At 49.8% G+C, this 14,958-nt stretch overlaps 1 protein-coding gene across 1 annotated transcript in view; it reads left to right on the forward strand.

The window, feature by feature from the left end:
• zbed4l1 (zinc finger BED-type containing 4-like 1) overlaps nucleotides 1-14,523 on the forward strand; it is a 25,074-nt gene extending 10,551 nt beyond the window's left edge. Inside the window, exons 3-4 of the mRNA XM_078237257.1 lie at nucleotides 254-546; nucleotides 4,054-14,523. Of these exons, the coding sequence (XP_078093383.1) occupies nucleotides 363-546; nucleotides 4,054-6,116 (2,247 nt within the window). The 5' untranslated portion in view covers nucleotides 254-362 and the 3' untranslated portion in view covers nucleotides 6,117-14,523. The remainder of the gene's footprint in view (nucleotides 1-253; nucleotides 547-4,053) is intronic.
• The last annotated feature ends 435 nt before the right edge of the window (nucleotides 14,524-14,958 follow it).

Here is a 14,958-nt window from a genome sequence, read left to right on the forward strand (position 1 = left end):
AACTGAAAAGCTAAAAACCTTGGTGATGTCCAGTGACGTTACCAAGATGCCACCATCTTCCCCTAATACCAAATCTCAGTAGTGAATAAAGACATTAAACTGGACGCTGAGTTACGTCTGCATGTCCTGATCCAATTATCCTTGTCTTCTGCCCGCTTGAAGTTTACCTTTGTGGCCCTGAGTCCCCCAGGGTCATTTTATATTGACCACCCGTTCCCGCAGAACTGATTTTAAATTAATGGAAGGGGCCCAGGGATAGGTGTAAAATGGGCAGCCAGTTCTTTTTGGGGCTGTGTATCTTGAGTTTTTAGTTGACGTTTGAACTGGCTGAAGAACTCCGTGTCGCGTGAACCGGCTGTACAATGATACCCTTGCCCTTTCCCTGCAGGTACGTGGCGTGTGCCTCGAGCGAAGAGGAACACAACCTGACGGTCTTTCAGTACCGCAGTAAAATCTACTACCGGGCGAGTCAGCCGATTGCCGCTGGAGCAGAGCTGCTGGTGTGGATTGGAGAAGAGTACGCCAGGACGCTTGGGTTAAAATTAGGTAGGGACCCTATCCGTGCTGGTGAAATCTCCGCGCTAGGAAATAGTAAAGATCATTGTGTCTCGATTATGCTGGCCTTGGGTGGCACGGCGGCACAGTGGGTTAGCACTGCTGCCTCACAGCGCCAGGGACCCGGGTTCGATTCCCGGCTTGTCTGTGTGAAGTCTGCATGTTTCCCCCCGTGTCTGCGTGGGTTTCCCCCCACAGTCTGAAAGACGTGCTGGTTAGGGTGTATTGGACGTGCTAAATTCTCCCTCAGAGTACCCGAACAGGCACCGGAGTGTGGCAACTAGAGGAATTTCACAGTGACTTCATTGCAGTGTTAATGTAAGCCTTGTGACTAATAAATAAACTTTTAACTTTACTTTTTAGCGGAGAAGACAGAATGTGCCACAGGCCTCGCTAATTACAACTCAAGAAAACTTGAAGACTTTTGGTTTTATTGTAAGCGGTATTGATTGCAGGCTAGCAAGGTTTATGGAAATCTGAATCTCTTTGCCCTCTCGATAAGAGGGGGTGGGAAGGCGGGATCTGGATATTGAATTTGATGATCAGCCATGATCATAATGAATAGCAGAGCAGGCTCCAAGGACCGAATAGCCAAGCTATGTGCCGGCTTGGGTTGCAGGAGACAGGAGCACCTGATAAGAGTTACCTGAACTGGAAAATTCTTAACCCTGTTGGTAAGGGGTAGGTTTGGGAGGCTTTGGTTGGCCACTTGATTCTTCCAAAAAAAAATTCTGAAATCTTTTTAGAAGTTGGGAATAACTAGGTTGATAGGTCATCTGTCTTCACAACAGTTTCCATGTTTCGGTTGGAGGGCCTAGAAATAAGCATTCTAAAGTTTATCTATTAGTGTCACAAGGAGGCTTACATTAACATCGCAATGAAGTTACTGTGAAAATCCCCTAGTCGCCACACTCCAGCGTCTGTTCGGGTAACACTGAGGGAGAATTTAGCACGGCCAATGCACCCTAACCAGCACGTCTTTCGGACTGCGGGAGGAAACCGGAGCATCCGGAGGAAACCCACGCAGACACGGGGAGAACGTGCAGACTCCGCACAGACAGTGACCCCAAGCTGGGAATTGAACCCGGGTCTCTGGTACTGTGAGGCAGCAGTGCTAACCACTGTGCCACCGTGCCGCCCTAATTTTGGTGGGAGAGTCCAGAACCAGGGGTCACAGTCTGAGGATTCAGGGTAGACCATTTAGGACGGAGGTGAGGAGACATTTCTTCAGCCAAAGAGTGGTGAGCCTGTGGAATTCATTACCACAGGAAGTAGTTGATGTCAAAACATTGAATGTATTCAAGAGGCGGCTGGATATAGCACTTGGGGTGAATGGGATCAAAGGTTATGGGGAGAAAGCAGGATTAGGCTACTGAGTTGGACGATCAGCCATGATCGTGATGAATGGCGGAGCAGGCTCGAAGGGCCGAATGGCCTCCTGCTCCTATCTTCTATGAGATAAGCGTTATAGTCTTCAAGTTAAGAGACGATAGGTACAGAGGGTTGCTAATCTTTGTAACTCTATCCCAGTGAACTACTGGAGCTGTAGTATCTGCAGCCTCATAATTGACCTCAGTATGAACCCATCAAGTGGCTTGTGCAGCATCTATTTGTCTTTGTGGCCTTAAAAAGGCATCCACACATTCCTGATCTGTCACAGTGCCTCCTGTAAATAACAGTGGACAGCATCAAAAGGCATGAGTCACTGGGAAAATGTTAGGGTCCATTGTAAAGAATAATATCAGAGCATTTAGATATAGAGTCATCGAGTCATAGCAGTTTACAGCATGGAAACAGGCCCTTCGGCCCAACTTGTCCATGCCACCCCTTTTGTTTTTAAAGCCCCTAAACTAATCCCAATTGCCCGCTTTTGGCCCATATCCCTCTATACCCATCGTACCCATGTAACTATCTAAATGCTTTTTAAAAGATAAAATTGTACCCGCCTCTATTACTACCTCTGGCAACTTGTTCCAGACACTCACCACCCTCTGTGTGAAAAAATTGCCCCTCTGGACACTTTTGTATCTCTCCCCTCTCACCTTAAACCTATGCCCTCTAGTTTTAGACTCCCCGACCTTTGGGAAAAGATATTGACTATCTACCTTGTCTATGCCCCTCATTATTTTATAGACCTCTATAAGGTCACCCCTCAGCCTCCTACGCTCCAGAGAAAAACGTCCCAGTCTATTCAGCCTCTCCTTATAACTCAATCCAACAAGTCCCGGTAGCATCCTAGTAAATCTTTTCTGCACTCTTTCTAGTTTAATAATATCCTTTCTATAATAGGGTGACCAGAATTGCACACAGTATTCCATGTCTTGTACAACTTCAACAGGACGTCCCAACTCCTGTATTCAATGTTCTGACCGATGAAACCAAGCATGCTGAATGCCTTCCTCACCATCTGTCCACCTGTGACTCCACTTTCAAGGAGCTATGAACATGTACCCCTAGATCCCTTTGTTCTGTAACTCTCCCCAATGCCCTACCATTATAGATAATATAATCAAACAGAATCAGCGTGGCTTCATGACGGGGAAATTATGCCTGGTAAACCTATTATAATTCTTTGAGGTGATAGCGATCAGGATAGACAAAGGAGAATCAGTAGATGTAATATACTTGGATTTCCTAAAGATGTTCGATAAGGTACCGCACAAAAGGTACATAATAGGATAAGAGCCCTTGTGTTAGGGTAGCATATTAGCAAGGGTAGAGCATTGGCAGAGAGTGAGCCGAGCCGGGAATCGAACCCTGGTCCCTGGTGCTGTGAGGCAGCAGTGCCAACCACCGTGCTGCCCCTTTAAGACAGAGATGAGGAGGAATGTCTTCTCTCGGTGGGTAGTGAATCTTTGCCGCAGAGAGCTGTTGTTTAGTATGTTCAGGACTGAGACCGACAGAGTCATAGAGGTTTACAGCATGGAAACAGGCCCTTCGGCCCAATTGTCTTGTTGAAGTTGTACAAGACATGGAATACTGTGTGCAATTCTGGTCACCCTATTATAGAAAGGATATTATTAAACTAGAAAGAGTGCAGAAAAGATTTACTAGGATACTACCGGGACTTGATGGATTGAGTTATAAGGAGAGGCTGGATAGACTGGGACTTTTTTTTTAAACCCCTAAGCTAGTCCCAAATGCTCGGGTTTGGCCCATATCCCTCTAAACCCATCTTACGCATGTAACTGTCTAAATGCTTTTTAAAAGACAAAATTGTACCCGCCTCTACTATTACCTCTGGCAGCTTGTGCCAGACACTCACCACCCTCTCTGTGAAAAAAGTTGCCCCTCTGTGCCCTTTTGTATCTCTCCCCTCTCACCTTAAACCTATCAGTAATGGAATCGAGAGGATAAAGTGGGAAAGTGCAGTTGAGGATTATCACATCAGATCAGTCATGATCCCATTGAATGGTGGAGCAGACCCGATGGGCCGAATGGCCTTTGTCTGATGTACCAACAGTTATGGGAAAGCTGATGCCGGTTTTCTTTTCTTAGGTGAACACTTCAAGTATGAGTTTGGTGAGAAGGAGTTGCTGATGAAGCTGTTTCAAGACCTCCAGAGCAAAGTTCCCAATGGGATCTCCAACCACATGAACCCCCCTGACCAGTACAACTGCAGCGACCTGGTGGCCTCCATCATCCATGCACATAAGGCCAACCTGCAGAGCGGCGGCGGCAGCATCTGCCAGGTGGGCAGGGATGCCCCAGGCACCCTGCTGGAAGGAACTCAGAACCTGGTGAGTCTCGGCCGGGCGCAGAGCCGCTATTGGACCTTCTTTGGCTTCCAGGGAGACGCTTTGGGGCGCATCCTGGACAAGACAAAAATCATTTGCAAGCTGTGCGGGGTCCGGTTGTCGTACAGCGGCAACACGACCAACCTGAGGCAGCACCTCATTTACAAGCACAGGCATGAATACAACGAGCTGGTCGGCGGCACCTCTGTGCCAACGCCAAAGGGAGTAGATGCCTACCCCCAAGACATTTCATCCAGAACCGCGACGGGGGTGACGCCCCCTGTTGGGAGAACGACCAGGGCGATCTCGGAGTTCATCGTCGCGGATCTCCTGCCCCTGAAGACCATCGAGGGAGAGGGCTTTGTCCAGATGATGAGTGTGCTGGAGCCCACCTACAAGATCCCCAGCGTAAGCTTCTTTGCGCAGGCTGTCCTGCAGGACATGCACGCCCAGGCGAAGCTGAGGGTGATGGACTCCATGAAGTTGCTACAACACTGCGCGGTCAGCATCGACCTCTGGAGGCACAAATGCCCACGGTCCTACGTCACGGTCATCGTCCACTACGTCGACGGCTCCTTCGACTTCAAGCACCGGGTGCTTTCCACCCGTCCTGTGATGGAGGAGACCACGGCCGAGAACGTCAAGGCGGCCCTCTTGGAGATCGCCGACGAGTGGGGAATCAGGGAGAGGACATCTCACTCCGTCATGGTGAGCAATGTCGATGTCCGGCTGGCCGCTTCCAAAGTAGGATGGAAGGCGCTGCCCTGCATTGGCCACGTGCTGCAGAACTGCGTCGACTCGGCTTTGCAGCAGCCCTCGGTGCTCAGGGTGCTGGCTCGCTGCAAGCGGCTGATGGAGTGCGTCTTCTCCTCACCCGCGTTACGCGACAAACTGGGCTCCAGCGAGTCGCTCTTGAAGGTCCAGTCCAAGATGTTCCTCGCTGGCGGCTCGGAGTGGTACAGCACACACAGCCTGCTGCAGAGCCTGCAGGAGCACCGGCACTTTCTCGATAGCCTCAGCGAGGGCCTCCAAGACAAAGGGTTGGCACTGAGGCCGGACGACTGGCAAGTGGTCTGCGAGATTGTGGACATCCTGAAGCCTCTGGCTATTGCGACCTCCACCTTCGCCAAGGAGCATTTCTCCAGCTTGTCTCTGGTGAAGCCGGTGATCACCAGCCTGGTGTACAAGCATTTGGCCGCCAACGAGAATGACTCGGAGATGGCCCATGACATCAAGCGCACCATCTGCGCCGACCTCAACCAGTGGTACTCCGACCGGGAGGTCAACCAGATCCTCAACCTGGCCTGCGCGCTGGACCCGCGTTTCCGAGGTCTGGACTTCCTCAGCCAGGCGGAGCGGGTGGAGACACTCCACGCCCTCAAGCGCGAGGCGGCCGAGCTGGCGCAGCTGCACCCGCCGGCGGTCGGCAGGCCGGGCCCGGAGCTGCCCAGCGCCTGCCCCGACGCGGCCAAGAGGCCCAAGCACGACTCGGGCATCGAGTTCCTCCTGGGCGACCTCTGCAACGTCCGGAGCGCGTCGGCCAACTCAGTCAACCAGCAGGCCGAGCAGGAGATCAGCAACTTCCAGACCAGCGAGGCCTCCTCCCTCTGCCAGGACCCCCTCCAGTGGTGGAAGACTCACCACACCCAGTACCCGCTCCTTGCCCACGCCGCAAGGAAGCTGCTCGCCGTGCCCGCGACTGTGGTGCCAGCCAACTGGATATTCACGGAGGCAGGGCATAACATTTATAGCAAGCGGTCGGCCATTGCTCCGGAACATGTGGACATGCTCGTGTTCATGCATGGAAATCATAAAACTGCTTAACGTGTGTGCATGTGCGTGTGCGTGTGCATGTGCGTGTGTGCATGCATGAGTGCGTGTGTGTATGTGTATACATATAGTATATATAGAAGAGATATCTAATATATTCCTGAACCTTCCTCCTGTCTACGAGGGGTAGGGAGAAGAAATCTACCTGCGTAACTTGGTCTGCTCCCAAGTCCATACGACATGAAGGCAGCATGGGGGTGCCCAGTCGTACTCACCATTTGCAATGTGACCCCCGCTACTGGGCAGTTCCAGCAGTCACACAAAAAGAGACAGGTTGCCAAAGCTTTTTGCCTTGCACTCATCAGGACAAATGCCAGAATGCCAAATTTCAAACGAACACACCAATTTATACGGGCAGGAGAAAATGATGCTGATTGGTTCATATGCCCACTCTGGCCGAGGCGTCGCCATGGAGAAGAGGATAAGGGACTAAGCTCTCCAAACTCCCAAGTAATTCAAAAAATGCGCAAGGCTTGCACGTCTGATTGCAGTGAAGGGGGTCCCTGTGTCCGAGCGTCTGTGTCACTTCCAGCAAATGTAAATGAGCCACATCACGAGCTGAACGGATGACCTTAAATTGGTCGTTAGTGTAGCTATTAGCACACTCGGGAGTGTTCAACAAGTGCTGCCCAATTACAGAATCACACTGAAGAGTAGACAACAAGCTTAGGCAACATGTCTGTTTTTCTTTTTTTGCAACATTTGACCTCTGTACACTTTCTGGTTCCTGGACCCAGCTGCAGTGGGCCCGTCTGTCCCCGCCACTCATTTAGACCATAAGACATAGGAGCAGAATTAGGCCACTCGGCCCATCGAGTCTGCTCCGCCATTCAATCATGGCTGATATTTTTCCCATCCCCATTCTCCTGCCTTTTTTCCATAACCATTGATCCCCGTATTAATCAAGAAGCTATTTATTTCTGTCTTAAAGACACTCAATGACCCGGCCTCCACAGCCTTCTGTGGCTAAGAGATCCACAGATTCACCACTCTCTGGCTGAAGAAATTCCTCCTCGTCTCTGTTTTAAAGGATCGTCCCTTCAGTCTGAGGTTGTGCCCTCTGGTTCTAATTTTTCCTACTAGTGGAAACATCCTTTCCACGTCCACTCTATCCAGGTCTCGCAATATCCTGTAAGTTTCAATAAGATCCCCCCCTCATTCTTCCAAACTCCAACGAGTACAGACCCAGAGTCCTCAACCGTTCCTCATACGACAAGCTCTTCATTCCAGGGATCATTCTGGTGAACCTCCTCTGAACCCTTTCCAGGGCCAGCACATCCTTCCTTAGATACGGGGCCCAAAACTGCTCACAATACTCCAAATGGGGTCTGACCAGAGCCTTACACGGCCTCAGAAGTACATCCCTGCCCTTGTATTCTAGCCCACTCGACATGAATGCTGACATTGAATTTGCCTTCCTAACTGCCGACTGAACCTGCACACTCAGGCTAAAGCGACAATCTTTTAAAACAGATGAGGAGGAATTTCCGCTGGAGTGGGTCTGCTCCCAGTGCCTGCCTCCTCCAAGTTGTGGCAAGTCTGGCCACTTGCATTAGTTTTGCCGCAGTGATGCAGCTCGCCCATTCCAGTAACGCGGGTCACCCCGTGAGGCCTAACCTATTCCAGTAATGCAGGCGTCACAGCGCTTCCTGATCCGTGATGTGTGCGATAGCGGCCGACTCCGTTCCCTCCTTGTTCCCTGACCAAATTTAAAATGAGTCAGGTTTTTATTTAAAATGAAGCATTTAACAGTGGACCGGACTGTGGTGCAAGTTACCTTCTGGCTCCTTCCAAAGATAACGGCACTTTGCTCACCTAGTATCTAATATATTTTATTTATGTCATTTATTAAATGTATTTATGTACCGGAGATTAAACTCTGAGTCGTGTGGCGATTATGAAGATCCAGCAAAGGGGACCAGTGCGGGAACAGCACAAAATGTTTTGCAATTTAAGAAATAAAATCTGGAGCGAGCGGCAGTCGAGTGAGAAGGGACCGCAATAATCCAAATGGCTGAACCAGAGGGCAGGATTTTCCAGCCGCGCTCGCCCCAGAACTGGAAAATCCTGTTCGAGGTCAACGGACCTTTTCATGGTCTGTCCCGCCACCCGCTATGATTCCCATGCCCGGTCATCCTTCATGTTCAGTATTTTTTTATTAGTGTCACGAGTGGGCGTACATTGACACTGCAATGAAATTACTGTGGAAAGCTCCTCGTCGCCACACTCCGGTGCCTGTTCGGGTACACTGAGGGAGAATTTTGCATAGCCAATGCACCCTAACCAGCACGTTTTTCGGACTGTGGGAGGAAACCCACGCGGACATGGGGAGAACATGCAGATTCCACTCAGACAGTGACCCAAGACGGGATTCGAACCCAGGTCCGTGGCGCTATGAGGCAGCAGTGCTAACCACTGTGCCGCCGTGCTTCCGCAGAGTGTTGGAAAATAAAGGGGAAAAACATCTTGCTATGGTTGTACAAAGCCCTGGTTAGACCAATTCTAAATTACTGAGCGCAGTTCTGGGCATTGCACTTGGGAAATGACACATCAGACAGGAGGGTACTAGTGCTCTAAGGATTGGATTAGGATGTGGATGTACTGAAAAGAGACTGGCATTGACTGGAAGATAGATTGGTTATGGGGTGAGTTGATTTAGGTTTCCAGGACTTTGAAAGGGATGGTTAAAGTAGGAGAGTGTCTTGGATGGGTGGCACAGTTTAGCACTGCTGCCTCACAGCACCAGGAACCCAGGTTCGATTCCTGCCTTGAGTCACTGTCTGTGTGGAGTCTGCACATTCTCCCTGTGTCTGCGTGGGTTTTCTGCCACACTCCAAAGATGTGCAGGTTAGGTGGATTGGCCATGCTAAATTGCCCCTTAGTGTCAGGGAGACTAGCAGGGTAAATACATGGGGTTATGGGGATAGGGCCTGGTGGGACTGTTGTTGGTGCAGACTCGATGGGCTGAATGGCCTCCCTGTGCACTGTAGGGATTCTATGGATTCTAATCCTTGAAGTTGGAGCCAGCGCAATCAGGAGGGAACATCAGAAGAAGGAGCAGAATCGTCCATAGAAACAGAAGATAGGAGTAGGCTATTCAGCCCTTCGAACCTGCTGCGCCATGCATCACGATCCTGGCTGATTGTCCATGTGGCCCCTTGTGCCTGTCTGCCATTCAATAAGATTGTGGCTGTCTTGTCATGGCCTTCCAGCCTGCCAGCCCCTCACTGGTTAATCGAAAATCTGTCTACCTCAGCCTTGACGACCTTCTGTCTCAGCAGAGACTCCTCTGCTGACTGAGGAAGTGAAGTCTGAAGACTTAAAAAAAGCTCCCTACATCGCCTTCATATAATCCCTTATTCTTAAATGGTGACCCTTTGGTTTATTCAGGTCTACCAGGGGACTCATTGGGAGGGTCCTGATGCCAACGACCCGTGTTGGTGTCGGGAGTGGGGTGACAATGCTGCCGAGGAGGGGGGGGGGTGGGTCCGATGTCCATTGGGGTTGGTGGAGGTGGTGGGGAGAGGCCTCCCAGTTCAGTAGGAATTGGGGTGCCCTGCACGATGGCACCCGAGTGCTCTGAAGGTGGCTACCCTGGCGCACTGAGCCTCTGACTACCCCATGCCGGCACAAAGCTCCCAACTGCCAGAAAAACTGACGAGAGTGCCGGGAGACTGGCAGTGCCGGGTTCGCCCAAAAGACCGGCGTGGAACCCATCCGTTTTCCCGCTGATACGACACTTAGATTTTCTGGCCGCATTCGCTCCAAGACCGGAAAATCCCACACGAGATCAACGGATCTTTGCATGGTCCGTGTCCCGTCCACTACGATTCCCATGGCGGGTGGGACGGGATAATTCCAGCCAGATGTTTTGGGGGAAAATTCCACCCTCTATCTTTCAAAAAAGTTCACCTCACTCTTCTGAGCTCCAACAACAAAGCCCTTCATCCCAGGAATCAGCCCAGTGAACCTTCTCCGGACTGCACTCAGTGTGTGTATACCATCTTATGTAAGGAGACCAAAACTGTACACAGCACCCCAGGTGCATTCTCACCAAATTCCTGGCATTGGACTCGGGTGGGCACAGGAAGAAGTCTCTCAACGCCAGGTTAAAGTCCAATAGGTTTATTTGGAATCACGAGCTTTCGGGGTGCTGCCTCTTTACCAGGCGAATCACCTGATGAAGGAGCAGCGCTCCAAAAGCTCGTGATTCCAAATAAACCTGTTGGACTTTAACCTGGTGTTGTGAGACTTCTTACTGTGACCAATTACCTGCACAGTTGTAGCAAGACGTCCTATTTTTATACCTCATCTGCCTTGCAAGAGAGACCAACAGCCAATTTACTTTCCAGAACTTTTGTACCTGCTTGCGAATGTTTTGTGATTCATGTACACGGACACTCAATCCCACTTGGAAATTGGGACACACTTCTACATGAAAAGGGTAACAGAGGTGCGAAACTCCAAAGAAATACTAGATGCTAATTTAATTATTTTAAATCGGAGATCTAAGCATTTTGTTTCCCCCTTGACCGGGATATGGAACCAAGACAGGTGGATAAGACCATGAGATATAGGAGTAGAATTAGGCCATTCGGCCCATTGAATCTGCTCCGCCTGTCAACCATAGCTGATAAATTTCTCAACCCCATTCTCCCGCTTTTTTCTCCGTAACCTTTGATCCCCATACCAATCACGAACCTATCTATCTCCGTCTTAAATACACTCAATGACCCGGCCTCCACAGCCTTCTGTGGCAATGAATTCCACAGATTCACCATCCTCTGGCTGAAGAATGCACATTATCCCTATTTCTGCATGGGTTTCTTACAGGTGCTCCGGTTTCCTCCCATGGTCTCAAGATGTGCAGGTTCGGTGGATTGGCCATGCTAAATTGCCCCTTAGTGTCTAAAGATGTGCGGGTTAGGCGGATTGGCCATGCTCAATTGCCCCTTAGTGTCTAAAGATGTGCGGGTTAGGCGGATTGGCCATGCTAAATTGCCCCTTAGTGTCGAAAGATGTGCCAGTTAGGTGGATTGGCCATGCTAAATTGCCCCTTAGTGTCTAAAGATGTGCAGGTTAGGTGGATTGGCCATGCTAAATTGCCCCTTAGTGTCTAAAGATGTGCGGGTTAGGCGGATTCGCCATACTAAATTGCCCCTTAGTGTCTAAAGATGTGCAGGTTAGGTGGATTAGCCATGCTAAAGTGGCCCTTAGTGTGGAAAGATGTGTAACTTAGGTTGATTGGCCATGCTAAAGTGCCGCTTAGTGTCCCAAGATGTTAGGTTAGATGGATTGGCCATGTTAAATTGCATGTCAGTGTCAGGGGAGTGAGCAGAGTAAATATGTGGGGTTACGTGGATAGGGCTTGTGTGGGATTGTCATTGGTGCAGGTTCAATGGGCCAAATGGCCTCCTGCACTGTAGGGATTCTATGAAGAAATTCCTCCTCATCTCGATTCTAAAGGATCATCCCTTTACTCTGAGGCTGTGCCATCGGATCCTAGTCTCTCCGACTAATGGAAACATCTTCCCCATGTTCACTCCACCCAGGCCTATCAGTGTTCTGTAAGTTTCAATGAGATTTCCACCCCCTCCCTCCTCCCCCTCATCCTAAACTCCATCGAATACAGACAAGATCTTACTGGTGGAATAGCCTCAAAATGGGTTGAAAGGCTTACTCCTGTACCTGTGGTCCGCATGTGGAATAGAGTTTTGGGTGTAAACTGATTATAATAAATCCTTTAGCGATTGGTGTTCCGCTGTGCCTGTCCTTTTGCTGTTAGACGCAGCTCGTTAGTATCCCGGGAGCTGCTAATGGAAGCAATCTTAGGAGAGGCAGCATTCGCAGATGAGAGTTTCTGAGTAACTTGTCCTCTGAATGGAGGGATGGTTTGCTGGTTGACATTGCTTCTCCAAGTGAGGCAGATCAGAAAGGTCCACGCGAGCTTTGGTCTTGAGAAAATTCTGTTAAGAGACCTTGAAGATTCATTCGACTTGGTTCCTGGGGTTATGTTTCGAGAAAAGATTGAGCATTGTAATTTTGAGGAATGACAGGTGATTTTATCATAGAATCTCTACAGTGCAGAAGGAGGCCATTCAGCCCATCGAGTCTGTACCGACGACAATCCCACTTCCATAACCCCACATTTACCCTGCTAGTCCCCCTGACATCAAGGGTTAATTTAGCATAGCCAATCCACCTAACCTGCACATCTTTGGACACTAAGGGGCAATTTAGCACGGCCAATCCACCTAGCCCGCACATCTTTGGACTGTGGGAGGAAACCGGAGCACCCGGAGGAAACCCACACAGACCCGGGGAGAAAGTGCAAACTCCACACTGACGGTGACCCAAGCTGGGAATCGAACCCGGGTCCCCGGCATTGTGAAGCAGCAGTGCTAACCACTGTGCCGCCTTCTAACCTTGCGAGACAGGATGGATGCTGAGAGGGTGTTTCCCCTCAAGGGGCAGTCCAGAATTATGGGGGACAGTTTAAAAATGAGTTTCCCATTTAAGACTGAGCTGAGGGGATTTTTTAAAATTTATTATTGTCACGTGTATTGGGTGGAAGTAAAAAGTATTGTTTCTTGTGAGCTATACAGACAAAGCATACCGCTCATAGAGAAGGAAAGGAGAGGGTGCAGAATGTAGTGTTACAGTCATAGCTAGGGTGTAGAGGAAGATCAACTTAATGCCAAGTAGGTCCATTCAAAAGTGTGACAGCAGCAGGGAAGAAGCTATTCTTGAGTCGGTTGGTACGTGACCTCAGACTTTTGTATCTTTTTCCCAACACAAGAAAGTGGAAGAGAAAATGTCCGGGGTGCGTGGGGTCCTTAATTATGTTGGCTGCTTTTGCGAGGCAGCGGGAAGTGTAGACAAAGTCAATGGATGGGAGGCTGGTTTGTGTGATGGACTGGGCTTCGTTCATGACCTTTTGTAGTTTTATGTGGTCTTGGTCAGAGCAGGAGCCATACCAAGCTGCGATACACCAGAAAGAATTTTCTCTGGGTGTCTGTTAAACTGGAATGTTCTTCTTCAGCGAGCAGTGGAGGCTGGGACATTGACTTGAACAGATATTTGATCAACGAGGGTGAGTAAGAGAGACAGGAAAGTGGATCTGAGGCCACAATTCAGCCAACCATCATGGTGGCACAGTGGTTAGCACTGCTGCCTCACAGCGTCAGGGACTTGGGTTCGATTCTCGGCTTGGCTCACTATGTGGACTCTGCGCGTTCTCCCCGTGTCTGTGAGGGTTTCCTCCGGGTGCTGCGGTTTCCTCCCACATTCCGAAAGACGTGCTGGCTAGGTGCATTGGCCGTGCTAAATTCACCCTCAGTGAACCCGTATAGGCACCAGAGTGCGGCGATTGGGGGATTTTCACAGTAACGTCTTTGCAATGTTAATGGAAGCTTGTGATGCAGCCAAATAAACTTTACTGACAGCTCCATATTCCTTGATATCCCCACCTCACAAAATAAGTCTTAGTCTTGAAAAGCCTTCAGTTGACCCTCACGCAGAGAGTTCTGGATTTCCACTCATTAACTTTGATGAGTGCATTTTGCCTTAATGGCCTGGCTCTTGATTCAAGATGTGTTTCCCACTTGCTTTATATTCCCCCAGTAGAATAAACAGTTTTTATTCCCGTTACCAACCTCCTGAATGCCTTTTACAAATTCAAGGACCTCGATTAGATCACCTTTTCAGCCTTCTAACCTCAAGGAAATAGAAGCCAAGCCTCCTTAGGCAGCACGGTGGTGCAGTGGTTAGCACAGCTGCCTCACAGCGCCAGGGACCCGGGTTCGATTCCCAGCTTGGGTCTGTGCAAAGCCTGGACATTCTCCCCGTGTCTGCATGGGTTTCCTCCAGGTGCTCCGGTTTCCTCCCACAGTCTGAAAGATGTGCTGGCTCGGTGCGTTGGCCATGCTAAATTCTCCCGAGCAGGCGCCGGAGTGTGGCGACTAGGGGAATTTCACAGTAACTTCATTGCAGTGTTAATGTAAGCCTACTTGTGACAATAAATAAATAAACTTGTGTCCATTCTTCACCAGGCTATTTCCTGGTCAGCCCTCCCCCACTAAGCAAAGATCCTGCTCTCCACCCATGGCGCCAGGGAGAAGGAGCTGGAAGGTCGCATGATGTCCTTCGCACCTTTCCTTCTTGCTGTCTCCTCCATCCCTCCCAGCACAGCAGCGCTGGAGGGAAAATCAAACCTCCTGCTGCTCCTGCCTTCTTCACCTTGTTAACTGCCTTGCTGGTTATGGTGCCAGATCATGCATGGCTCCTTCTACACTGTGCCCATGATGATTTTAAACCAATTGCATTTTAAGTCGATGGGTTAATGGAACTGAGGCCTCTGGTCTGCTTGAACAGCGGGGTAGGGGAAGGGAATGGGTGCACACAACAGGGCACAAAAAAATGTTTATGAAGTGGTTTCTTTTGAACCATTTAATAAACCAAACACCAAAAATACAAGTGTCAGTATTTTCTTGCAGCCCTGTGGCTCTACCTCTGTTGTTCATCCTGAATAAAACTCACTCTGCCAGAGGACTGTTTGACTCACGTGCATGCCTTAGTGTCATCCCCTACATCGGGGCACTTTATTGAATTAGTGTATGGATGTATCTACAAGGGTTTTAACAGCAGTTGGGCCACAGTTGGATGTGGCACTGGGTGGCACAGTGGTTGGCACTGCTGCCTCACAGCATCAGGGACCCGGGTTCGAATCATAGAATAGAATCACAATCCCTCCCAGATCCCTATTCCCGTAATCCCACAGATTTACCCTGCTAATCCCCCTGACACTAGGATCAATTTAGCATTGCTAATCAACCTA

Source organism: Mustelus asterias, chromosome 21, assembly GCF_964213995.1.
Source record: "Mustelus asterias chromosome 21, sMusAst1.hap1.1, whole genome shotgun sequence".
Lineage (NCBI taxonomy): Eukaryota > Metazoa > Chordata > Chondrichthyes > Carcharhiniformes > Triakidae > Mustelus > Mustelus asterias.